The sequence below is a fragment of the Denticeps clupeoides genome, chromosome 10 (assembly GCF_900700375.1).
Source record: "Denticeps clupeoides chromosome 10, fDenClu1.1, whole genome shotgun sequence".
In the NCBI taxonomy this organism is placed as follows: domain Eukaryota; kingdom Metazoa; phylum Chordata; class Actinopteri; order Clupeiformes; family Denticipitidae; genus Denticeps; species Denticeps clupeoides.
Genome location: NC_041716.1, coordinates 2,942,628 through 2,969,683, shown reverse-complemented (window position 1 = coordinate 2,969,683; position 27,056 = coordinate 2,942,628). Strand labels below are relative to the sequence as shown.

The following is a 27,056-nucleotide window of genomic DNA, read 5'->3' as shown; positions in this document are numbered from 1 at the left end:
ATAATACCGCTAACCTGGGTTTTGTTATTTTGCGCCTCTGAACGGGCTTAGTAGAGCAGAGCAGAGCATCACCTGGCAGATTTCATCACCGGTAGGAGCGTCGCCGTCCTCAGAGCTGGAGCTCAGGCACCATGTAATTGGAAATCGGTTCCCTTGCTTTGTTCCTCTCTTGCTTGAAGCTGGAGGTTTTTTGGAGTCGACCAAGCCTCTGATGTTCCCAGTGCAAAAAGCCTGTGCAGTCATCTCAAGAGATGTTGTGCTTCTTGCGGTCTGCTTCAAAGCGGCTGGGACTCACTCTCGGATCTCCTTGGGTCGTGTTCGTCCTTCGGACCCCGAAGGGTCAGTCAGGGAGTGAAAGTGATAGTTTTGGTCATTGTGATTTACAGCAAGCACAGCACACGGTGACACATAATGAAGAGCAGTGGGCAGCCATGTTGGGGACTGGGACCCACAACCCTTCCATTATGAGTCTGCTTCCTTAGCCTCTAGGCAGATAAGAGTCTAGTCTAAGTGTTGGTTACCATAAAAAAAAAAAACATAAATTCTGTAGCCCCGCCCCCTGACGGGTGCTTCCCCAGCTGTAACCATACGGTTCTAACGAAACAACGAAAAATAAAAGGTTCAAATCGCAGGTATCATCCTACTGTTAGAATTAAGCACAGTAATCAGCCAGCCTTTTGGCGGTGTGTTTTAATGGATTTTCTCCACCGTGGATCAGGCCCATATCCACACTGTTGTCCTGCCCATGGCTTCGTCTTGTCTTTTGCGGCTAGAATGTCATCTACATTTGAAAATGTCCATGATGAAAATTCCCGACATTATAACTCGACCACCCCCCAACATACACTTACAGATCCCATGTCTGCTAGCTGAGAGATAACGGAATATGCAATGAATAAGATGAATAAATATTCAAGGAAGCACTAAAGTTCAAAAGTTTAAAGCCCACAGAGTCTAGAACTTCATGTTGATAGGTACTGAGGTTGTTAAATGAAAGAGGAAACACCGTAACCCTGTAAAGTGTTTTTTATTTTAGGGATTTTCATGAAAGACGCCATCCTGTATCCCTCTTTTCTTGTTCCTTTTTTCCCGCTGATTCGGCCCCCTTTAGTCATTGCAGGTCCTCTAACCTTCTAAAATCATTATTCATTGAAAGGCTCCAGCATCAGCTGCAAGGAAATCGCATCACAACATGGACCAGAATAACAACCACCTGCCCAGCAGGGTCCTGACAAACTCGAACCTGAGCGATTTACCCCAAAACTGTTTCATGTGATGGTAGTCAGTCTCAAATCTTCTACAGACGGAGATGCACTCATGTAGAATTGTCTGAAATTGTAGAATTTCTATAGCATTGTTTGATTCCAGCATTGTTTGGATTTTTACTGCTGTTATTACCATGTTTTTTTTTTTTATCAATCTACTGAACGCTGCAGTATCATATCATATCATATCATATCATATCATATCATATTAAATTCAATAAAATATGCAATTTAAGCCTGGCTACTGAACACAATACCTGCTGCTACAAATGGAGTGACATTCCGTACAAAGTGTGGAGGGACATAATTGGTTCCTTTAGTTGAGTGTCTGTGCGGTTAATGTCCATTGACTCTGGAGGGATGGCCACTATTGTTACAAAAGACCCTTGTTGAGTGTTGCCATGGCAGTGGTTGTCTAGGACGTCTCCCCAGCGTCTCCCATAGGCGGTCCAGGCATCATCGTCCTGGAAGACGACTACAATCCAATCAGGACAGAAATGTCATAGGACAAAGGTGATCACCCACAATCACTTTCTATTGATGTCCAGAGACCATGTTGCATTCCCCACTCATTCAGATTCGAGATTTTTCCCCACTAGACCTGCCACTCTCGGACACAGATACGTATCCGTAGGAGAACATATGCATAGCCAGCAGACGCAGTCATCATGCCGGCGTTCTCCAGACACCTCAGGCCCCCCCTTAATGGCCAAGAACCTGCAATGCAGCACCTGCGAAAATCTGTGGGAACATCAGCCCGATGCGGATCTCCGGCCCACAAATTTACATTCAGCGCGGCGCCAGCTCCCAGCGGGGGCAATTTAGCATTCCTTATCAAAACTGCTGCCTTCACCACGCCGGTGCCAGGCCTTTCACGAGTCCTCTCCCGCTGCCAAGGAGGGATTACAGCGATGGCAGGGGAAGCTGGCAACAATGGGAAGCTGATTAATGTGGGCCGGTGGGATCGATTCGGCCAACGTGCCCCATCAGCTCTGCCCACAAAACTCCGTCTGCGACTGGACCTGCTTCAGAGGGGCTTTCCAGCATGCAGCAGTTGCATGGAACCGCCATGGAACCGCATCACGATTTATTCCCAGAAGATTCTCATTATTACCGATTCTCCAGGTTCTGTTCCTCTGCTGGAGAACATGCCACGTTGGGGAGCCACCTCCAAATCCCCCCAGTGATGAGTTGGGTGTAGATTCGGCAACTGAAGGTCATATCATCTGATTTACATAATTTTTCCATCAACCAGTCAGTGTTATGCGGAAGGGTTTCATCACATGATGATTATGAAGCGATCGCTCATTGTAACCTGTCCCTTAAGGGGACTTGTGGATCAAAACCCATTACGAGAACCCTTGGCTGCTGCAAAGGATGGTGTAAACCATGGCAGAGGAGAGGGAGTTTCTGGAAGTCACCCACGTTGGTGAAGGGTTTTAAGAGCACCGCTGGCATCTTGCCCATCACGCTGTCCCACTCGGCAGCGGCGTCGGCCACTTCATGACGCCTCCGGCGCAGAAGGGTCTCTGCCAGCGTCTCCAAATGATCTCCATTATGGTGCAAAATGACGCAAAAAAAACACGAAACGTCCCCAATTACTGCAATGCCGAGGCTGGAGATGAGCCAATAACAGCAGTTCCTCCTCCTCCTACCACGGCTACGTGGAACAAGACTCACATGCAAACGCGAGAGCCGTGCTTCGTGTCTCGAAGAGCATCTGAGGGCAAAATTAGTCCCCAAAATCATTCACAGAGACATTCGAATGACATTTTACCATTAGATTAGTGAGGCGACTGCGTTCTCACAGTTTTTCTTTGCCATTACACGCGCGCAGAACGACCAAGACGTGATGAAACAGGCACGCGGAAAAACAAAGACGTTGCTGTGCTGATGCGGGAAATCAACAGGCCCAGGGACGCGGCGACTTCAGCCTGTGCTGAATGTCGAGGGTCACATAAAAGCGGCACAAATTCCGATTTCCCCATTCAGACTGAGGTAAATAAAAGTAAAAGTGAAGTGATTTGTCACTTGTGATACACGGCAGCACAGCACACTGTGCACACAGTGAAACGTGTCCTCTGCATTTAACCCATCACCCTTGGTGAGCAGTGGGCGGCCATGACAGGTGCCCGGGGAGCAGTGTGTGGGGACGGTGCTTTGCTCGGTGGCACCTTGGCGCATCGGGTTTCGAACCGGCAACCTTCTGATTACGGGGCCACTTTCTTAACCGCTAGGCCACCGCTGTGTGTCTGGAATGTGAGGACCGCATACTGACAGTGGCCCTGATTCAGATCCTGTGTGACTTCCACTGATCTCAGCAACAAAAAAGAAAATAAGAACAAAACTCTTGGGACGCATTTGCCTTTCTCATTCATGTGCATAATTTGCTGCCACCCACCCTCAATCCAGATTAGCCCAGCCGTCAATCCAGGAGACAGATTAAAAGACTCAGGTCGTGTTGGTGAAAGATGCGTTTTCCCCACGAAAATAGAAACGCTCTATTTGCATAATGAAACACGCAACACTATCAGAATAGGCAGTGGAATGGTGAATGCAGCTGTATTAAATATGGCGTGCAACCCACTGGCCAATTAGTCCATAATTAGTCGACTGTAGTCGGCATCACATCTGTTCCTACTGTACACTTGGTGCTGAACGATGTGTTGATACGGGATCAATCCTCGTTTAGACTGGTTTACTGCACTACCAGCATCATAAAAGCTGTGAGACGGCAAAGGGGGGCGGGTTGCCTTTTCCCTTTTATTTCCTGACAAGTAGGGCGCACCAAGACTGACTTTACTACCGACGCCACCCTGTAGAAAAAATACGTCATTCCGACAGCGCGGCGTCTTTAAGATGCACGCGGCGTCTTGTTTTTATTTTGCACGTTGAAGCTTTTTATTTTTACATCCAGAGCGCGAGAAGGCGAGGGTCGTAATCCTGCTGGATTTACAGCCTCATCTCTCCCTCTCTCTCTCTCTCTCTCTCTCTCTCTCTCTCTCTCTCCATTGCTCATTTTCTCACAGGATTGTGCTACCATGCAGTTCTGTGCCAACAAACTCGACAAGAAGGATTTCTTCGGGAGGTCGGACCCCTTCATGGTCTTCTACAGAAGTAATGAGGACGGAACGTGAGTCTGACAGCATTTCTTCTCAGATGCTTGAATGCGGCGGTGAGACGCCCGTCTCCCAGGGGAGGAGGCGGGAAGAAACGGCAATCGAGGCCCTTAAATGCGCTCTGCAGAGATACTCGCACCCAGCCACACTGCAGTCGTCTCCGGGTCTGTGGTTTCTGATGTGGACGCTCTCTTCGATCTGTGTCCAGGTTCACTATCTGCCACAAGACGGAGGTGGTGAAGAACACGCTCAACCCCGTCTGGCAGCCGTTCTCCATCCCCGTACGAGCGCTGTGCAATGGAGATTTTGACAGGTATACTACATGGACATGGTCTGTCTGACACACACACACAAACAGTGGATTTCGATCTAATGTTGGTTTCCTCTCTTCTCAAAAATAGTCACAAAATGCACCAAAATGCATCCAAAGCTGCTAAGTATTTTTGGACAAAAAATCAAATACAAAACCGTCCAGTCTGGCAGCAGCGTAGCCTGAACAACCTGGTTGTTCATTTAAGTCAAGATGCACCTTTAACGTTTTAACTTTAGAATAGCTTGCATCTACAAATAACGCTCAAAAAACATGGCTCCAAACACAAACATCAGCGTCTCGGCACATCCCTACTAGACCAACATACCAACATACCAGGTCCATGGAGGGACAGACACCGTACTTCCATACGGAAACTATCAGTCTGGCAACGGTCCACCCACATTTTATAATTGAAATGATTTTCATACTCAAACATTAGGCCATGCTCATGTGGGCACATGCAAATCAATTCTACTTTGCACTGATTTGCAATGGGTCAAGTAGACCCAAATCACGGACCCAATCATTCTGTGCTCTGTCTGTATGTGCCCCACAGCGAAATGGACTCAGTGGCGCCGTTCTAATCATCTCAAAACAGTTTTGTAATCCGCAGATCTGGCATCATTGATTTTCAGCCGTGATTTTATCTCGGCCCATCTTTGAGGTATATTGTGCTTTGAGCGTCTGCGAGGCTCGGCCGTCGTGGCGGCGGGGCTGCTGATATTCTTCTGATTGATTGCGCGTTCGCGAGGCGTCGCTCGTCGCATCTGGACGTGTGTGGGGGAGGTGGGACAGGCCTGCACCCAGGGAGGTGCACCTTCATCTATAATGCAAGCTGAATGGGTCTGAAGGCTTCTACATGACTGCACTATGCACACTGTGCATATGGTTCTGTGGTATGGGGCCGCACATCTATGCACATTCAAATAAAAATTTTCCTGACCTCATTTTTCAGCAGCAGATGTAGGTTTGCCAACTTTTCACATCCAAAAAAAGGGAGTGTGCCACCCCCTAGGCTTCCACCACCCTATTTGCATCCAACTGAAATGAGACAGAATAGAGGTGGGATGAGTGGTCACTTTGGACTGTGGCATTCATGTGTGTGTGAGGGAGTTTGAGGCTAATTAAATGCGACTGTAAAACTGCAGTCGATAAATGGGACGTGGGAAGTCCCATATGGGACACACACCGCTGGCTAACAGAGGACAGTTCGAAGTGAATGTGTGTCATATGTGTTGCAGAATCAATGCATAATTGTGTCATTATTTAAGTAAACAAGCTGCACAAAAATGCAACTGGCCACTTTCAAGTCCTGAATTAACAACCATAACTTGGTGCTGAAGCTGTATCCTTCTCAAATGCTTCATGCATGTACAGTACAGGCCAAAAGTTGACACCTTCTCATTCAATGTGTTTTCTTTATTTTCAGGACCATTTACGTTGGTAGATTCTCACTGAAGGCATCAAAACTATGAATGAACACATGTGGAGTTACGTACTTAACAAAAAAAGGTGAAATAAGTGAAAACATGTTTTATATTCTAGTTTCTTTGCTCTGATTACTGCTTTACACACTCTTGGCATTCTCTCGATGAGCTTCAAAAGGTCGTCACTTGAAATGCTTCTCCAACAGTCTTGAAGGAGTTCCCAGAGGTGTTTAGCACTTGTTGGTCCAGCTCACCCCAAACCATCTGGATTGGGTTCAGGTCCGGTGACTGTGGAGGCCAGGTCTCCACTTTTTGTTATGTACATAACTCCACATGTGTTCATTCATAGTTTTGATGCCTTCAGTGAGAATCTACCAACGTAAATGGTCATGAAAATAAAGAAAACACATTGAATGAGATGGTGTGTCCAAACTTTTGGCCTGTACTGTATGTGAGTGACCCCCCCAATAAACTGATCAGCCTACATCTAATGCTGATGCTGTCTAGCCAGGAGTTAAACCACCTTCTTATAAACTTGTGAAAGTGCTGGATTGGCACCAGAGCATCATGCTTTAGAGGAATACCCACAGAGATGAAGACACCTTTATATTAACCGAGGAGTGAACAGAAGCAGTCAGACCACAGAGGAGCCATGTGTTAGAGTCAACTCAACGTCCTGCACTGTGCCCTGGAGGAAACTTAAGAATGAGCGTGGGAAATTGCCTAGCAGCGATTGCGCGCGGTCAGCACACTGGCTCAATACCGAGGCTCACTGTAACGGCTGTTGTTTTTTTGCTGTGTTCGGAATCACCTGCAGACGAGAACATCGCGGTGTGTGTTTGATCCGCTGCCGTTGCCTCGGCTCTCCGATAGATAACGACCGGCTGTTATCCACCTTGAAATAGCATCGCTTGCGCGTGTGCCTGATTTATCTCTCTTTCACAAGGGCGTTAACTCAGACTCACTGCAGTGCAAGGGACCCTGGGGCCGGGCAGATCTGAGATGGGCTTCAAATAACTTATAATAATGCAGCCAGTATTAGCAGTGCTAACTCGGCCTTAGTTGCTGTGTGTGTGTGTTCATGATGCATAACCAGGTCCTTTCCTCAGCTTTCACTCTGTACGAGGCGTGATCGAATTTCTGAAGATGAAATGCACCAAAGCAACTGTGGCCCTTGTAACGCTACCAGAAAACATTGTCATTGTCATTCTCTACCCAACTGCCTCCGGCGGCAGACCAGGCTCGTATATTATTCCGAAGCTGCCTTGGTGCGGCTGAGATACCTCCTGGTTGGTGGGCTAGTTGTCCTGCCTGTGTGTCTGTAAAGTGGGTTTGAAATTGTCTCTGAAAAGGTCCCTAGGCTGAAATTCGATGTCAAACCCCCCTCGTCCTCCATTGCACTTTGTGTGGCCTTGTCTTCTGATTAAAACAAACTATTTAAATATAGCTACAGGGTAATAATCATTTAATTATATATACATTGTAATAATAATTTCCATCCAGTGATGCTTTATTTAGTTATTATTTATTTATATTTATTTATTTATCTATGTACCGGGTGATTCCTCTGTTCTGTAGTCCATGAGACTTTAATCCCCTCGTCGAGTCCGGTGTTTCCTCTCGGACGCGCTGCGGTTGATTACGGTGCCGCCGTTCTGCCGCCCTCCTGTGCCTCTTCATCACCACCAAATGAGAACAAATTCCCCTTGACTGACGTGGCAGAACAATCGCTTGGCCTGGGAGTCGAAACATGTCGATCTGTCTCCTGCACACTGATAACAGCCCAAAAAAGGCAATCTTGCCCCCGCCGGCAGCAGACCCGGCTCATATATTATTCCGAAGCCCAATTCCACTCGCAGGGACACAGAAAAAGTGATCAAGGTTCAAGTGCGCCACACACACACAGATAAATCTGCCTTTGTCCTTGTCCTTGTGGGGACCAGGCATAATAAATATGCATTTATCCACTGCATTATCTGTATTTATATTAAAATCAAGAATACTACAAATGTCAAAATGGGAAATTAAAACATCGGAATTTAACAGGAATTATAAAAACTGAAACTAAAACATCAACAATTAATTAAATTAGTCAATTGAAATATTTCTCAATTAATTTTATTTGGGCACATTTAGCACATTGCTTCTATCTGTCAGTATATCCCGTCAAAGTAAGTGGGCGGGACTAACATTCATCTAGCCTTTGTCCTTTCCAACATGGTGTTACCATTCATGTGCACTACCGTTAAGAGTTGTTGTTTGGAAGATGCTGAAATAACTTCAACTACCTTGATAAATTCCCCGTGCTGTGACTGCTTTAACGTATTCATATTCCCCTACGTTGATGTATTTTACAAACTCTGCTGGCTAATGGCACCTTGTTGGAACGGACACAGTTTCGGGTGGTCTGTATAGTCCTGTATAGTACTTTGATTAATGTTGATTATTTATCTATTTTAATTATTTATCTATTCTTTCTGGTGTAAATGTTCCTTTGCCCTGAATCATGTACCTTGTTCGTAAATCTTGATGAAGGCGGCACACATTTACACATTAATCTGTAAGATTTGTCTGGGGTTTTCACAGAAAGGACCTTTATGGTGACGTTTCATCAGAATCTATCGATTATTAGTTTGCCGTCATTATAAGCAATACTTTTGTGATTTCTGATTAACTAGGTGTTGATAAATTATGTAACACGTACCTTATGAAAAAAGACTCTCAAACACTGCCCGAGTATCCATATCCCCGGTGAGGTCTGTGTGTGATTGACAGGAGTGTCACATTAGGCTTGATTCTTGTCACACGTCACACAGATTTCACCGAATCTTTATTGCATTCAGCACTTTCAAGGCGCTTTCAGCTCCTACTTCCCTCCTCAGTGGCACAGGCCTACGATGAGAATCAAATTATTTTTAGTGCTTATTTTTTATTATTTTTACTCATGAGGTGTGTTCGGATACTCCTCTGTCTGGCAGTGCGCCGCTCCGCCTCCAGTGGGGCTACGGTTACGGAATAAAGCGAAGTGGCTGCGAGTGTTTTTCGAAGTCATTCCCTTGCGCGATTACCCGCCGCCCTCTCGACGGCGCTTCGTTCCCGGCCTCCGGGCCTGAGGTTTGCTGAGCTCTGCCTGTCTGCACCTGCGTTACAACACCAGCAGGGCATGCTGGGAGCTCCGCTCCGCTCCGCTCGGCGTTAATCGAGGTTCGGCATCTACCGCGAGTTCATCAGCGTTCAGCACTTTTACCCTCTTTACCTTCTCGGGTCTTTCCAGACTCTACCGTCTTTAATTAATGAGGTTACCCCCCCATACCCACGCCCCCCACCACCCTGTGTAATTGATCAAATTAGTTTGAAATGAACAGAGCACGTTCTCATTCACATGGCGCTCCAGACGTAATTAAACTATTAAAAAGGATGGAAAATATTCTTTTCAAACTTGCTCCGCTCCTGCAGCTTCTCGCTGTAAGTGGCGCCTGCGTAATTCACACTCGGCCCCCTGGCTAATGCGACGTAATTGGTTGGTTTCGCTCGGAGATTAAGTGCACGGCGCGCCGCCAGGTCCTTTGCATTGATTTTTTTTTCAATCACACCAGATGAATTGTGCTTGTTTGGTGACCTGCTTCCGCTTCTTTGTGCACCACAGGACCATAAAGGTGGAGGTGTACGACTGGGACCGAGACGGAAGGTGCAGACACTTTCACATCCCATGCTCTTTCTTACCCAGAATATACTGCACGATTCCTAATGAAATTAAATTCATATCTAAATAAGCTACAGATGACTTTTATTAGCCGTATTTATAAAACTCTTATTGAAGATCATTTGTATTCATATTTATCTCACATATAAGATCTGAGGGTTGTTTATGTTGTAAAATCAGTGCTTGATACTGAAAAAGTCGTTCCGTTACATACATTTTCCTTCGGTGACAAAATTTTTGTTTTGAATTTTATTTATCTTTTAACCCCTAAAATTCTAGTGAGTTTTGTATGTTATTGATACAACACATTTTTATACAATCTTTTTTTTTTTTTACAATATATAAACCACATCTTCTTCTTCTTTTTCTAATGGTGACGTCCAGCCATGACTTCATCGGGGAGTTCACCACGAGCTTCAAGGACCTTTCCCGAGGCCAGAGCCAGTTCAACGTCTATGAGGTGAGAACAGAAGTGTTTCGTCACGTCAGCATAAGATTAGGCATCTGAATTGGATATTTCCAATTTACGTAGCCGCCTTACTCTTTTCACAAATGCTAATATCCGGCCAATGTGGGTTTAAAGGGTCCAGGGTTGCCTGTCACACCTGAACCTCTCTGACTGGCCGGACTGAGTTGCTCATTAGGCGATGTGCTGTTGAGAATTAGTCTGGTGGGTGGCTGGAGGAGGTGAGACGGCGGCGGGGAAGCATCAGACGGTGCCCTTTCACACTGCTGACACCGGAGAATGAGCTGTATTAGTTAACCTTCAGCAGGACGGGGCTCTCAATCACCCTGGCAACAGCCACTGGTGGCCTGAATACTCCTCCGTGGCTATCATCAGTAAGACCGTGCAACTTTATGGATTTAGCATTTGGCTTAGTCTTTTAATTTGGCAGCAAATTATGAGCTGGTTTTATAGCCTTGTATTCTTTTGTGCAGGATCTTCTCCTACATCCATAAATCAGCCTACAATGACAAACTCCCCGAAACACCTTAAGTCAGTTGCCTTTTGGTGGCGGGGTTGTGCTTTAACCGGGCATTTCAGTCACCCATCAAAGCTCTGAGACAGCCAGCAGGAAGTCTGACTTGACCTTGAGTGGGATGGTGGAGCTTACAGAGCTCACCATGCTAACACTCTTCTCTCTGGAGCTTGTGGAACTGGTGAACTCCACCAGGCTTGTTGGTGTCCAACATTTGTGTTCATTTGCTGTTTTGCGGTCCTTAGGTGGTCAATGCCAAGAAGAAGCTGAAGAAGCGGCGCTACGTCAACTCTGGCACGGTGAGTTAACCTCATTTGCAGGGGGGGCGTCTTTCACTAAATAATGACTGATGCACGTGGAAGAAAAAATCCCAACCGCCCCTCAGAATGCATCCCCCACTGCAAAGAACGTAATTAAAACCCAAGTGGAGTGATCCATCACGCACTTTCATCACCGTTGTTGATAGGTGGTGTTCATGTGATGAAAATATCAATAGCCAAGCATGGATGGTGAGATGCCTGTTGCTAATTTGAACTGTTAGGCTTGAAATGATGGCCGTAATAATTGGCTGTTTGGAATTTTCTGCCTTAGGTGAACCTTCTCTCGTTTTCGGTGGAGTCTGAACACACCTTCCTGGACTACATTAAGGCAGGGTAAGCACGTTCGCAGGAGAGGCTCAATCAAGGGATGTGATTAAGGGTAAAAACCGAAGGCTCAGCCGTCCTGCTACCGGATATGGTGTCAGCTCAGTAGCAGGAACAGCTTGACAGAAAGGCTGATCAGATTCCGAAAAGTTCTCAAAAATTCTCATTCAATGTGTTTTCTTTATTTTCATGAACATTGGTAGATTCTCACTGAAGGCATCAAAACTATGAATGAACACATGTGGAGTTATGTACTTAACAAAAAGTGGAGACCTGGCCTCCACAGTCACCGGACCTGAACCCAATCCAGATGGTTTGGGGTGAGCTGGACCGCAGAGTGAAGGTAAAGGGGCAAACAAGTGCTAAACACCTCTGAGAACTCCTTCAAGACTGTTGGAGAAGCATTTCAGGTGACGACCTCTTGAAGCTCATCGAGAGAATGCCAAGAGTGTGCAAAGCAGTAATCAGAGCAAAGAAACTAGAATATAAAACATGTTTTCAGTTATTTCACCTTTTTTACATTTACATTTACATTTACAGCATTTATCAGACGCCCTTATCCAGAGCGACTTACAATCAGTATTACAGGGACAGTCTCCCTGGAGCAATTTAGGATTAAGTGTCTTGCTCAGGGACACAATGGTAGTAAGTGGGATTCGAACCCGGGTCTTCTGGTTCATAGGCGAGTGTGTTACCCGCTAGGCTACTACCACCTTTTTGTTAAGTACATAACTCCACATGTGTTCATTCATAGTTTTGATGCCTTCAGTGAGAATCTACCAACGTAAATGGTCATGAAAATAAAGAAAACACATCGAATGAGAAGTTGTGTCCAAACCTGTACTGTATAGGTACCAATTCAACTCAACTCGATACAAGTACCAGCACCTCTCTACTCTCTATCTAAAAGAACAGGTCTGCACTTTACTTCTACGCTTGTGTCAGTGTAACAATGTAATTGTTTAAGATCCTAATTTGAATAGAGTAACTGAAAGACTTTCCCCATACATCTATGTTCAGGAATATATAAGCCTCTGTCACGGGTGGGCTGGACATGGCGGTGAAGGAGGACGCATTCGCACGATCACAGGACAGGGGTTTAATACAAACTTCACAAACATGAAACTCCGGTCCGGATCCCGGATCCGGAGTCAACCCCTGCCGGTCCGGATCATGACAGCCTCATTCCTTTAAATGCCAAAGGTTCAGTCCAAATTCTTTGTTGTGTATTTTGACAGGACGTCATGTCTAGTAAAGCAGAAGTTTTTGTTGTGAATGTAAGCTTCCTTATCCCTTCCATCAAATCCTGACCTTTCGCTACGAAAATCAATTGACTTCCTTGGCACGGTCGATATCGACAAGCTTTGGTATTTCTGTCTTCAACTTCACGCCCCAAAAGAAACTGCCCTCATAAATTAAAAGTGTCTTTTAGTGTGCGAGCTTGAGCGAGTATTTATCTGGCTGCTTTTTAAAATCTAGAAGGCTTTCTTTTGTACAGAAACAAATAAAATTGTTCCAATGTGGGGAAAAAAAGAATCGTGAAAGAATCTTTCATAAGAACCTGAAAAAGCCAGGGCTTTGATTCTCAGACTCAACCTACACTGGTGCTGTTGGTCTACACTTACTATAGAATAAGAGAGCACACGTTTGTCTATTGATCTGTGGCCAGCTTGGTTTCCACTATGGTGCCTTGGTTTATGGTTCCTGTCTTCTACACAAAGATTGGGGAGATTGAGTCCAGCTTCCATGTGACCCTTAATTGTAAGGGGGTTGATGGATGGATGGAAGATGTCAATATTAGTTTTTAGTTTTTAGTAGAGCTTAAAATGGCTGGAGGTTGGAGGATGTTCATCATCACTTGAAACATCTCTGTTGATATTCTTTGAGCCCAAATGGGGTATTCTTCAGTTCTTCTCCACATGTTGAGGGAGGTCACAGACTGTCTGATCTTATCCATGGTGACAATAGGCCTTTGGTTTATCGCATACTGATGCAATTTGGCTTTCATTAATTTTCAATGGGTTGGGACGACTGTACTGCAGGTCATTAAATCTGTAATGTCACATACATCACTCTTGTTTTTGAAGGTTAATGTAAAATTTGAGACCTTTTCAGTGAGTGATTATTGAATGCTTAATTGCATTTTTGACTATAAGATTGCTAATAGCGGTAGCTCCATCAGAGCCTCTATAGCAAATACAATTCCATCCGTAACATTTATTGCGGAATATTTTTACACTGAGGCTAAGAACGATGGGCTGTTTTGTTCCATTCTTTCCCCCTTCAAAGGCAAGTTACTTTTTCATTTTCTCTGTTTCATTTCACTGTACTTTGAAGCCATACAAGATAAACGACAAAGGCAAAACAAACACATCTTTTTTTGACAACTGTTCAAAAACTTTATGTGTTTTTTGATTGACTATGACATTTTTGTTATACCAATAGCGGCAACAATTTTCTGTCAAACTTTGTGGAATTGCCGCGTCAGCCGTGAGGAATCCCTCCTGCAAGATAAAGGGCAATTCATAACCCACGCCGCTGTTTTCCAGCAGTATTCCATCAACCAGACACACGCACACACACGCATAAACGGACACACACACACACACACACACACACACACTTTTCCATCACACCAGTGAAAGAAAACATAAAGGCTGACACAAATGGCACAAGATATTTGCCCCGCGTTGAAAGACGTGACGAGAGTCTGGACTGTTCAACTCAACAAATGTCTGTTTACTCACCAAACTCTTAGACAGAGTAAAGAACATGGAAAGAGAATTGATTATAAGATATCGACAAATTCCTCAGTAATTACTGAGCTTATAAATAAAATCTAATTAGGCAGCAGCAATTTTGGTAACGTTATAGACAGTTGTATTTTTTAATCAATGTAATGAACATTATATGAGAAAAAAAATCTCTATGTCTGAATTTACCTTAGACAACATAGGTGATCTGTGGTACTGTAATGCATTTTGCGATGATAATGAATCATCTTCATAGGGGATGAGAGACTCGTGTTCCCATGCTGAATGTAATGAAAACGACGTCTCTGCAGGCTTCAGTTTCATCTTGGTCCTTCCTGTTCAAGACAAAGATGAAGGAATATCCGTGTTGGACAATCGAGAATCCCTAGTGCTGTGTGTGTGTTTGGTCTGTTTTAGCTGAAAGACGAATGATTGTAATAACCCGCTTTGTTGTATTTTATTATTTCATCTTTCTACGTCAGTTGGACTCATTCATGTTTTTTCGGTTCTGTCGGTTTTGGCCAAACATTTCAGTCCAGAAAAATACTGAATGAAGAGCAGAGCAACACCGTGAAAAAGAAGGAGAATTTTGCTCCGGGGGCCTTTGGAAAAACGTCCTTGCTCTCCCATGAATAAAACATGAGCGGAGAGTTTGATTAAGAGACGCATAAATATATCTCGGGCCGAATACGACCCGCATGCTGCGAAAACGCGGGCATCTGTGAGCTCTTCCCGCTCGAACATTAAGACGCCGCACACTACAAGCATTCAGCATCCGCTGCGCGGCCAGTGAAATCAGGACTTCGGATCGCCGGATTCTTCTGCCGCCATGACCTTCCTCAGACTCTGGGAGCTGGCTTTCTGGCCACTCTGTTACTCGAATTCATCCCGAGATGCCTCATGGAGGAACTTGTGGTCGTTTTTGGTGGGATTGCGCTCTGCATTTTACTGAATGTTTCTCATCAGTTGTGCAATTAATGGATAGTCAATATGGATCAGCTATTACATCCAATTTTGGGAAAGAGGAAGTAACAATTTTGCTATTCCGACAGATTCTTTAACAAGAAATGAGCCAATGAGAATGGCTGATCCCCCCGCCTGTAAAAGGCAGGTATTCTTCACCTAAATATCCTGCTGGCGGAGGCACTCTATAAAAACCGACGGGGCGGAAAGCTGGGCCCGGTCCTCCACATGTGATGGCGGCAGGACGAGAGCGAGCGTGGCCGGTGTGGCGACTGAGCGGAACGGGGAGATGGAGGTTGAGTCGGTGGGGCCACTTGTTCTTCTCCGTTGATCTTTGCTTTCACCCTCCTTCTCTTTCAGAACCCAGATCCATTTCACCGTAGCCATCGATTTCACCGCGTCCAACGGTAAGCTCCGCTGTGTTTCTCGTTCCTTCCGCATCGGCCTAAGCTGGAGACTCCACCCATGCAGCAGATGCCGTAAAAACAAATACTTTTTTATTTTCCGGTTGTACTTTATTCGCCACGGCCCCCGGCTGCACGTATACGGAATATCACAGTGCAACCGTAATTCCCAGCGCATCTATTTACCGTTATTACAGCCAGTCAGCACTTGTGAGTAATTGCTTGAATTACGGTGATTTATTTAATCTCGGCAGCCCGGGCGCCGCTGCGAAACGTATTCAAATTCCAATCATGATTAAATTAGTTTTCAGATTTAAATCCACTTAACCGAAGGCCGGCAGAGATGAACCGAGGGGAAGTCGGCCCTGGCGATGCCGGCCCACTCGTGTACTTCATTTCCCCTGGGTAGAGTTGGGAGGCTTGAGATGGTGTTGGGCCCCTAATTTGCTTGTTGGTCCTGAATCTCCGCAGGGAACCCGTCACAGTCCACCTCGCTGCACTACATGAACCCGTACCAGATGAACGCCTATGCCATGGCCCTGAAGGCCGTGGGGGAGATCATTCAGGACTACGACAGTGACAAGATGTTCCCCGCCCTGGGTTTCGGGGCCAAGCTGCCTCCTGATGGACGGGTGTCGCACGAGTTTCCGCTGGTAACAGAAAAGTGACAAATTAAAAGGAAGAACCTGAATAGATGAGTGCAGAAAGTCATGGCCACTTGTAGGGCTTTAAATTAACTCCTGCCAATCTGCCAAATGGGGGTTATAATTCATTTTGCCGGGTATAGATGAAACCTTATTGGTCAGTTTGGCTGCTGATGTATGAAACAAATCATTTAATTTTTTTTACCATGAGTGTTGAGGGGGGGGGGTGAAATAAAACCGTCAAAACCACCCCCCTTCTAAAGCGAACACCCCCATTCCGTCCATTGTGCTGTGTTATCAATGAATGCATAGGTCTATTGAGTAAAATACTGTGAGCACAAGACCACACAAATTTACCTGCAAAGCAAAGCCTATTTAGTAGTAATTGTAATAATAATAATATGTAAATTTCCTACGAGACCACCCCCTTATGCATATGCCATATATTCCTCACGCATCTACATACAAACCTCACACATACATCAAATATTCCTCACGCATCTACATACAAACCTCACACATACACCATATATTCCTCACGCATCTACATACAAACCTCACGCATACACCATATATTCCTCACGCATCTACATACAAACCTCACGTATACACCATATATTCCTCACACATCTACATACAAACCTCACACATACACCATATATTCCTCACGCATCTACATACAAACCTCACACATACACCATATATTCCTCACACATCTACATACAAACCTCACACGTACACCATATATTCCTCACGTATCTACATACAAACCTCACACATACACCATATATTCCTCACACATCTACATACAAACCTCACACGTACACCATATATTCCTCACGTATCTACATACAAACCTCACACATACACCATATATTCCTCACGCATCTACATACAAACCTCACACATACACCATATATTCCTCACGTATCTACATACAAACCTCACACATACACCATATATTCCTCACACATCTACATACAAACCTCACACATACACCATATATTCCTCACACATCTACATACAAACCTCACACGTACACCATATATTCCTCACGTATCTACATACAAACCTCACACATACACCATATATTCCTCACACATCTACATACAAACCTCACACGTACACCATATATTCCTCACGTATCTACATACAAACCTCACACATACACCATATATTCCTCACACATCTACATACAAACCTCACACATACACCATATATTCCTCACGCATCTACATACAAACCTCACACATACACCATATATTCCTTACAGATCTACATACAAACCTCACGCATACACCATATATTCCTTACAGATCTACATTACATTTTTTACATTTACAGCATTTATCAGACGCCCTTATCCAGAGCGACTTACAATCAGTATTACAGGGACAGTCTCCCTGGAGCAATTTAGGGTTAAGTGTCTTGCTCAGGGACACAATGGTAGTAAGTGGGATTTGAACCCGGGTCTTCTGGTTCATAGGCGAGTGTGTTACCCACTAGGCTACTACCATCTACATACAAACCTCACACACACACACACCATATATTCCTCACACATCTACATCTTCTGTATTCTTATTTTGAGCATACAGTTCCAGCTATGTACTACGCATTTGCACCTGCGGGAGGGGCTTATTTAGCATGCTGCAGGTCAAACACTCATAACATAGCACAAAAAATCATGTAAAACAAAAAAAAAAGATTACTCCCTGTTGTCTCAATATAAGCACGAAAGGGAACGCTGCTCTCATGTTTTATGCATTTTATGTCTGTAACATGTTATAAGGTATTTTTTTGTAATCCTGCCCCTGCGCTGGTATCTGTGTGGGGGGTCTGGCCTTCTAACCCCTGAGCCCTCCGTTTCATGCTAATATTTTGTGATGCCATTGCGCGTCTGAATTCTCCCCTCAACCCAGAGCTCATCACCACCTGAAGACTATCGACTGGTCTGTCTCTGCCAGCTAATGTTCTGTGGGCCACGGTGCAACAGAGCTAATGAGCGTGGCCGCGATACAGCGTGCAACTTGCGTCTTGCTACATCCTGGCAGAGATTTCTCACCGTTGCTGCAAGGACGCACACAAGACTCTCGGAGGCCTTTCTTTTCCCGGCTAATGTGGCGGCTCCATTACTGCTGACAGCGTAGATGTTCATTAGGGGTCAGATATCAATGCTGAGCAGATGAGACGCAGCTCATTAGTCAGCCGAGAGGGATGGACCAACTAATTGCAGAACCATCCAGAATGCATAAACATACCAAAATGCAGACAAGCACGGGTCTCTGAACTTCCTGGAATATTTAAGCTGGTTCTAGTGTTATGTCAATAAGGTTAATGTTCTTTGAAGAATAATTTGTGAAAATGCTCATTGCATAATAAACTTTGCATGACATAGGTGTTAATGCGTTGACTCGATGTTGTGCAAGGGTTAGTTGTATGTTAATTGTAGTGTTTCTCTGTTTATGATCTCCAGAATGGCAATGTGGAAAACCCGTACTGCAACGGCATGGAAGGGATTTTGGAAGCCTACCATCAGAGCCTTAAGACGGTGCAGCTGTACGGGCCGACCAACTTCGCTCCAGTTGTCAATCACGTGGCCCGGTAAGCTGGAGGCACTTATTAAACAGCCCCATCATTGTCATCACCATTTCAGCCTTTCCCAACGATGTCAGGTGAATAATTGTTCAGCATGTGGGCCGGCATCAAATGGAGTGTCACTAATCTCGCTGGCATGTTGACTGGACAGGTCAGAGGTCAAACGGTGAGTGGGTGGACATCGTTGTGCATCTGGCATGTAGAGAATGAGAATATTTCCTGTGGTGTAATTCTAGCTTCAGCCAGCATTTAAATAATGCTGTCCTCTCAATAGATGCTCACACGGAAAATAAAGGATGTGACCCGGAGATCCACTTATCATTTGAAAAGCCTACATTTGGATAATAGGGTGAATTGTTGTGTTTTTGTGTGTTGTTGTCAGGTAAAGGACTTCCTGTTGTTGACTGCATGCTGTATGCATTGTGACCTGGGTTTCAAACACAGCTTATGATCCCTGCTTCTGTCCTCATTGTCGTCATTCATCAGTTAAGAGCAGCTCACTGGGGAAAATGCGTCACCTACTACACTAGCATTCAAGTCAACAGAACCTTGAACAGAACATTGTCTTGCAAACCAGATGTGTGTTAGGTAAAATACAGATAGCAAATAGAATCAAATATTGATGAGTATTATACGGTGGCCGACAAGTGCAAAACAAATTAACATTTGTTAAAAAAAAACTAAACACTTAATTGAACAAATTTACAAAAATGCGAGAAATTTTTTGTGTTTTCTGTGTTTAGATTAAAAAAAAAAAATCGTCCTCCCCGAAACTGTTTGATTGAGAGTACAGGACGCCACTTCTAGTCTATCATACCTACCCATCACTCACTGTTGGTAAAAGTGTTTTGCGTTTTTGTAAATTTAATTTGGTACATTTACATGTTGATTTGTTTTGCACTTGTCGGCATTTTAGATGGAAGGAATTAGACTTAGACTTTAATGGAAAGGAAATGTGTGGTGACACGAACAGGTTTAAAATATAGTCGCCAGAGGCTTGCCTCCGCTTCACCTCCTCGGCATCCATTTTCGCATCTCTCTCACGATCGATTCAAATGAACATTTTTACCAATCTCCGTAACAAATTTACAAACAGCAAATCGTGCGGAGAAGAATAGGCGGTGTAGACCGGAAGTTTGCGACCGCTCATTTACTGTGCGAGCACGGCAAAAATTCTATAAATTATAGATGGTCTGTAGGTTTATTATCGCTCCTTGTGGTCTGCGATTAAAGTTCAAATAAATGAGCAAGATAGTGCTGGCCATTTTTAATAAATTGATGCCTCAATTTTGCATCAATAAAACAACCCAAATGGAGGCGTAAAGTTTTTTTTTTCCTTTTTGCTCTTAAAAGCAATGGTCTTATAGCGTGGCTTTCTGATGCTGTGTGTTTCTTACAGCTGAATAGAATAAAGTAGAACAGAATAGTGACTACTTGCCTCATTACTGCAACAATGTCTGGGTAATGATGTGGGGTTTTAACGAATCGCGCAGGTACGCCGCAGCGGTGCAGGACGGCTCGCAGTACTTCATCCTCCTCATCATCACCGATGGAGTCATATCCGACATGGCCCAGACTAAGGAGGCCATAGTGAATGTGAGTTGCCGCAGTGTCTCGCCCCTCTCCCCCCTCTCCCCTTCTGCGTCTTCACCCTCCCCGTAGGCAGAGAAGCAACTCCGGCGCCTTTTATTCCGCTCTCACTTCTCACTGCTCCACTTTTTCTGCCTTTGAATATTTCATCTGCATATATTTATATATATATATATACTTTATTTTTTATTTGTATTATTTTACAGCAGCACCTGAATGCATGCGAATCCTCACTAAAGCTGAATTATTTGTTCTTAAACAAGCCGAGAGTTTGACGCGAAGGGCGCTTGGCCGGCACGACAGGATCTGACTACCCAGCAGACTGGATTTAAAGGGAATTTGCGACTGTTAATCAAACCATTAGAACAGCCACACCTTCCTTTTAAGATCTTGTCTGCTGCTCTGTCTCGCCTTCACCATGCCGCCACGCCCGCCCGCCTGCCCCGTCTGTTTCCAGTGGTTACGTCAGGCCGCAGTCTTCGGGTGACAGCCCGGCTCGACAGAAAGTTCTGGAAACGGTGCCTGCAAGCATCCGTGTGAAAATGTGGAGTTCTGTGTTTTATCTTTGCTGGTTCATCCTTTGTTTTTTGAAGTGATCATTCTGGCTCGCAAAGTCCGAATATTTCAGAGACTGCGGGAGAACAGTGACAAAGGTCTGTGACAAGTGGCATTCTTGTCACATACCAGGGTGAGGTTTTCTTTCATGTTCATTAGAAGCAGCTCCTGCCTTTGATGTGAAGGCCCCCGCTCCTTAACGCTCTCCTCGCCGCCACGAATTGTACAACAGGGTTCCCCGACGTGCCGGGCTGAGAAAACGGAACGACGGCCTCTAGTTGATCTGTGCCAGTCTACAGGGCTGTCACTCTTCCCCGGTTTCCTGTGTGTGTATGTTTCCTTTACGTGTGCGAAGGCAGGAACGTGTAGGAGGTGCAGGGATGTGTCGCTTGCCGCTACTCTACTGGCGTCTTTGTTTTTTGAATATAAATGAGCAGCGCGATGTCTGTAGTGCAGAAAAAGGTGTTAAAGAGTTTTGATTAAAGTGTGTGTGTGTGTGTGTGCAGTCAATACTGCTGTACCTGTTTCTGCTGTTTATATACTGTGAGTGTGTGTGTGTGTGTGTGTGTGTGTGTATGTGTGTGCAGTGTTGTGCAGTGAATACTGCTGTACCTGTTTCTGCTGTTTATATACCATGAGTGTGTGTGTGTGTGTGTGTGTGTGTGTGTGTGTGTGTGTGTGCAGTGTTCTGCAGTCAATACATCTGTATTTGTTTTTGTGGTTCATCTCCTCCACCCCGAGGCCCACTTTAAGGAGAGCTGACCCACTTCCACAACTCTTTACATGCATTTCCCCCACCCCCAACGAAGACCCTCAGCGATTCTTCACAATCCACTTATGTCATGATTTTAAGCCTGATTTTACCCACGGAAGCAGATCATTGGTTGATTGCGACCAATCATGTTCAATATCTGGACAAGTTTACAGTGAGAACGCAGGACATAGGACATTTGGACATTTAGAGCATTTGTCAGGACGATGGAAAGGCATCCAACTTTTTGTTACAGGATATATATTTTGTATTTTTATTAAATTGGCAGTCCTGTCGTACGCACTCTCACATTCTTTCATCAACGCCAACATGATAACTAATATATACATCATCTGTGCGCTGTGGGCGCGGCCTGACCTGCCACATAGTTGCAGTTGTATATCGGAGAGTATCGACCTGCAGCGGTGTGATGTGTAGGGAAGGTTAATGTCTGGGAGGTGTGATGCAGGGCTGGGCTGCAGGAAAATTCCGGCGAATTTGAGAATAAAGATGGTAATGAGCAGGTCCCTGCTGTGCCAGCGCCGGGGGGGGCGCTTTTCCATAGGAGGTATTAGAATGCAGTGCTGAGGAAAGTCTAATTGTGCAATATTGCATGCCGCTCCAAGGTGTGTGTGTGTGTGTGTGTGTGTGTGTGTGTGTGTGTGTGTGTGTGTGCACTACTGTAAAAATCTATTTGTGTGTGAAGTCCCTGGTGGCATTCCAACTCCGACCAATTCCATTACGGCCCGGGCTCATCAATCTGCCCGCGTGTTCCAGGCCGAGATATTACCCCTCTTATTATTCCGCCTCGGCTATGGGGCCGATTTCGTCACTTTCCTCGCCACAGACGCGGCTGAAGATGCATCTCCTTTCAAAGCGCTTCCACGGCACGCGTTATAAATAAATGGCCGCCATCCGGGGAGGCTGCCGCATACATTTTAATTAACACATTAAAGTTATGACACCTTTTTCTGCCTCGATTCGGCGTTTGTCTGTCGGAGCAGGAAGGTTTTATTTATGCAGCGCCATGGTTGCTTATGCGCCGGGCTTGTGTGGTAATGGCGCTCAATAAAACCCTTCAGAGGCCGAAATTGTTCCGGAAAGGGCCCGGAGTCTCAGAGAGACCGAGTAACGCTGTCAAGGAAATAACCAAATTCTGACACATGCATCTCTTCCGTTCATCTTGGTGGAACCGGCTTGTCAGTCAAGGTACGCGTCATTGTCAAGTAGCACACAAAGACCCTAAATAATGCAGGGCTCAGATGAAATGAGGTGCAGAAGCCCATGCCGAGTGAAAAAGCAGTAATAATACAATTAATCCCGTTAGTGGTGCCTCTTTAAATGTGTGTTTTATATGAAAATGTGCACCATGTAGCATTCTGAAATCTTCCATTTGTGGCATCTATGAGAGTTTTTCCTTGTTTGCAGGCCGCTAAGCTTCCCATGTCCATTATCATTGTTGGAGTCGGACAAGCGGAGTTCGACGGTAAGAAACAGACCTTCCCCCCCAATCGCCGTAAATGTCAGCTGATTAAGCAGGGAAATGCAAAAAATGTTAATGGACTATTGTGTGACAGCGCCCTAAAATGTGACATATTTACATTCGTATCGTCACAGTTTTCCCCAATTAAAAAGTTATTAAGAAGCTCATCTGCGCCATAAAACATATTGGATGGGGCTGAATGAGACGGATTTGAACTAATTGGCAGTGCCTGCAGATGCCAACCTGCAGGATTTTATTCCGAGGCCACAGCTGCTGTGCAGAATTAAGGTGTTGAGCCACCTGGCAGGGGACGCCGGCGTCGGGGGTGGGTTCGCCATTCGCCCGTCAGAAATGGAAATGAACGCAAACTGTTGCCTTCACTTTTCCAGCCATGGTCGAGTTGGACGGTGACGACATCAGGATCTCCTCGCGGGGGAAACTGGCCGAGCGAGACATCGTTCAGGTCAGATTTTTTAAAGCTTCTTTTTCCAGTTTCTCTCTGACGAGCAGCAACAAGGAGCTTCTTCCTTCTTCTCGCAGTTTGTACCGTTCCGGGACTACATGGACCGCACAGGTAACCACGTGCTGAGCATGGCGCGCCTGGCCAAGGACGTCCTGGCCGAGATTCCCGACCAGCTAATATCCTACATGAAGTCGCGGGGCATTAAACCCAATCAGACGCCACTAGACTCCTCCCCGACTGGACAGACTCCGCCCACTGGCCTCTGAGACCTTCTGGCACAGATCCACCGAGGAATGACCATCATGACTCCGGAGGGGGGTAGAAAAATGAGCAGATGAGGGAGAGGGGCATACATCGGACACGATGGCGGTTTTCTCGACCCGTTAAGTGAGCGGTAATTAAAACAACGGCAACAACCTTTTACCTACACGCCATTGTGTTGGACAGAAGATGTGCCTGGAGAACGGGTCTTAAAAGGACGGTCCAGAGGTCTACAGGTCTGCAGGTCCTAGGCCTTGTTAGCATGATGGAAGTTTCAGTTGTAGTTTTACATTATTATTTATTGATTTATATTTAGAGCAGTGATTGCTGTAACAGTTTTGTACTGTAAATACTCTTGTAAAGCATGTAGAAAAATACAGACACCCCACTGTACAGGACATGTTCTTGACTGTAAAATCCTCCTGGGTATTAGTTATTAATCACATATGAATATGAATCAAATCTGAAGCACAAATTCCATAAAAGTAGTTTTATTTAATTATGTTTATGCAAATTCCAGGACAGATAAAGCTAATTACTATCCTATGTTAAATGTATATTTCTTCTTACTGAGCTACAAGATGTCAGTTGGAGGCTCTGGGGTGTGGAGTGGGATGGGTGTCATGCTGTAATTTGCCTTCTCTGGTACCTTTTCACTATTTGTTTGGTTCCAGAAGAGTTTCAGAAGTTCTCTGTAAAGCGTGGCTTCACCCTCGTATTTTAAGAGTGCATTTCGTACACATGGAGGAGCAGTGTCCGTGTCAAAGGGAGGTTGCGAGTCTTCACCTGAAGGCTTGTACAGAATGCTGTGCATTCATAGAGAGGCATAGATGGCACTCAACCCTTTTCCCCTGGATGATATGCAAACAACTCTTCACACCACATCACAAACCATCGATCAGATTACAATTAACACAGTAAGAAATATGCATTTTTCCATCATGCAAAGTAACGGAAGCCTACCAATTAATTAAAAGATCCATACTTCCATCACACCGCACTGTATTATTACTATTAGGGTCAATCAATCACATTTTTTAAAACCTATAAATCCCGCATGTTGCCTCAAGCCATAAGCTCACGCTCTCTCGTATGTGCTGAAGGCGTCAGCGCACACCATGCTCTTCCCGACTGAATCGCAGGTCCATCGCAGTAGAAGTCAGCAAGTGCAATGGCAGTTCATGCAATATTCCTCAACACGGGTTTATTGCGGGTTACGTTGTCGTGATTGAGCGCCACGCACATGCCCACCCTCAAGCGTTGACGCAGTAACGGCATTTGTTCATTTTAATGCCTCGCAGAGACTAACGTGCTCAAGTTGACAGACAAAAGGTTAAAAAATGTTTTTGGGTGAAGCTTCGCTTCGCTTGGCTTCTTGGCAAATTTTCCTAAATGTCGCGCCTGTCAATACGGCGGCACGGTCAAAAACAGATCACAAAACCGCACTGACCCCTGTTGCATGATTCATATGCAAGCATCGCAATATCAGCCGCGAATGCAATCATTCCCGTGGCTAATTATCGTTGTCGGCGTGTGATTATACATCGGAAACAGTCCTGCGAGAGCATGGTGGAGCAGGAGATCGGGAAAACTCTACACGCTCGGTGAACAGTGCGTGTCTCAGGAGTTCTGCACCTCAAGCTCAGAATTAGGTACAAATTTACTCTGCGTCCCTGTGCTTTTACATGGGTTTAGGTAAAAGAACAATAAGTAAAATTCTGCAAATAGGGAAAGTATAGTTCTTACAAGGTTTGTGTGTGTGTGTGTGTGTGAATTCTTAACACCTCAGAGTAGGCTGTCCTGTTCTTTGAATAGCAGGCCAATTTCTACTAGAGCACTCTACAGCTTTTTGATATTTAAAGATTTAAAAGTCACCATTCTGCAGCGGGCGTCAGACTCTCCATCGCCGTTCTCTTCTCATCCCTGCATTATTTAGCGGGGTTCTTTGATCAAAGCATGTCAGGTAGCTTTTTGTATTTTTTTATTTTATTTTTTTCCCCCCATTCTCATCTGTATTCTGTCCTCTGATGATTCACATTCTGCCGGATCCAAATGTGCCTAGGAAACTCTTCTGCATATCCCAAATAATTCCCGCTTATCTGTGCCGCTCCCTTTCATTAAGGCATTGACATGAATTAGCATTCCTTTGCTGGTTTCTTGTGCATTAAATATTCTATATTAGTGAGCCATCATGGTGACATTAGCCATGTCTGAGATCAAATAAAAAATGTATGGTTATTTTTACTGTCGTCTTGCACAGGATTTTTAGGGTAGATTTTTAAAAAATAAATATATCTAAATATTATTTCTTTCTTTATTTTTATTTAATTTGTGTAAGTGGATGAGGTCTCCTGTTAATGTAAGATGTAGGAAAGTAGTACCAACAAGGCCTGTAGTGCTCCCATCTTGAACTGTTTGTGCATTTGGGTTTGATGGATGTTTGATTGACCCTTTTATTACCCAATTTATTGTTTGATGACGTGAGCTTTCAAGCAAGTGGACAATTTGCTTTAATTTAACTGCTCACGGCGCACACATGACAGCGGACGCTGTGCATGCTTGTGCCAGAAAATATGAAGGAGTTTTGGGCTTCACGTGGGTGTGGTGTACCCGCACTTTTTGCAAGTGACTCAGCATGTTGCATCCCTTTATTTTCCTCTCCAGGTTCCGTTTGATTTGCTCACCTCTCTCGCTCTCCAGTTTGCATGGTTGAATTATTTCCAAACCAGACATCATTGTTGTCAAGTGGTTTGTGAAGGAATTTCGTTTTTTGATTGCCTTAAATGAAAAAAAAAAAATCAATAAAAAAGACAAAAAGAAAGTTTTACAAAAATAATGGTGTTGTCTGTTTTTCTGTCATTGTTGGGCATGATGGAGGGGCATGAGGTTCAGTTGCCTGGCAAATATGCGATTTAATTCAAAGTTGGTTCACAAACAAAATCATTGAACCCCTCACATATATAAAAGACTAATGATGGCTAAATTGTAGCGATGTTTCGAATGATTTGTTAAAAGCAGACTTCATTCCAGACAGAAGTGAAATTATTTGAAATAATTGAATAAATGGCAATCTCATTGCTTTTCAGAATCAGAATTGTGTATTTTGGCCAATTATGTGAGTGAAAACCTACAAGGAATTT

At 44.7% G+C, this 27,056-nt stretch overlaps 1 protein-coding gene across 5 annotated transcripts in view; it reads left to right on the top strand.

Moving 5' to 3' along the window:
- The window catches only part of cpne5a (copine Va), a 52,384-nt gene extending 25,632 nt beyond the window's left edge, over nucleotides 1-26,752 (top strand). For 3 of the 5 annotated variants that reach the window (XM_028993464.1, XM_028993463.1, XM_028993466.1), the window contains 13 exons: nucleotides 4,295-4,398; nucleotides 4,593-4,697; nucleotides 9,771-9,812; nucleotides 10,212-10,287; nucleotides 11,053-11,106; nucleotides 11,399-11,460; nucleotides 15,528-15,574; nucleotides 16,043-16,224; nucleotides 18,692-18,819; nucleotides 20,307-20,409; nucleotides 23,138-23,195; nucleotides 23,582-23,655; nucleotides 23,733-26,752. In XM_028993464.1, the coding sequence (XP_028849297.1) occupies nucleotides 4,295-4,398; nucleotides 4,593-4,697; nucleotides 9,771-9,812; nucleotides 10,212-10,287; nucleotides 11,053-11,106; nucleotides 11,399-11,460; nucleotides 15,528-15,574; nucleotides 16,043-16,224; nucleotides 18,692-18,819; nucleotides 20,307-20,409; nucleotides 23,138-23,195; nucleotides 23,582-23,655; nucleotides 23,733-23,921 (1,224 nt within the window). In that variant the 3' untranslated portion in view covers nucleotides 23,922-26,752. Of the gene's footprint in view, nucleotides 1-1,682; nucleotides 1,779-4,294; nucleotides 4,399-4,592; nucleotides 4,698-9,770; nucleotides 9,813-10,211; nucleotides 10,288-11,052; nucleotides 11,107-11,398; nucleotides 11,461-15,527; nucleotides 15,575-16,042; nucleotides 16,225-18,691; nucleotides 18,820-20,306; nucleotides 20,410-23,137; nucleotides 23,196-23,581; nucleotides 23,656-23,732 lie in introns of those variants that run through there. The other 2 variants (XM_028993467.1, XM_028993465.1) reach the window with 2 other exon arrangements.
- Nucleotides 26,753-27,056: the final 304 nt, after the last annotated feature.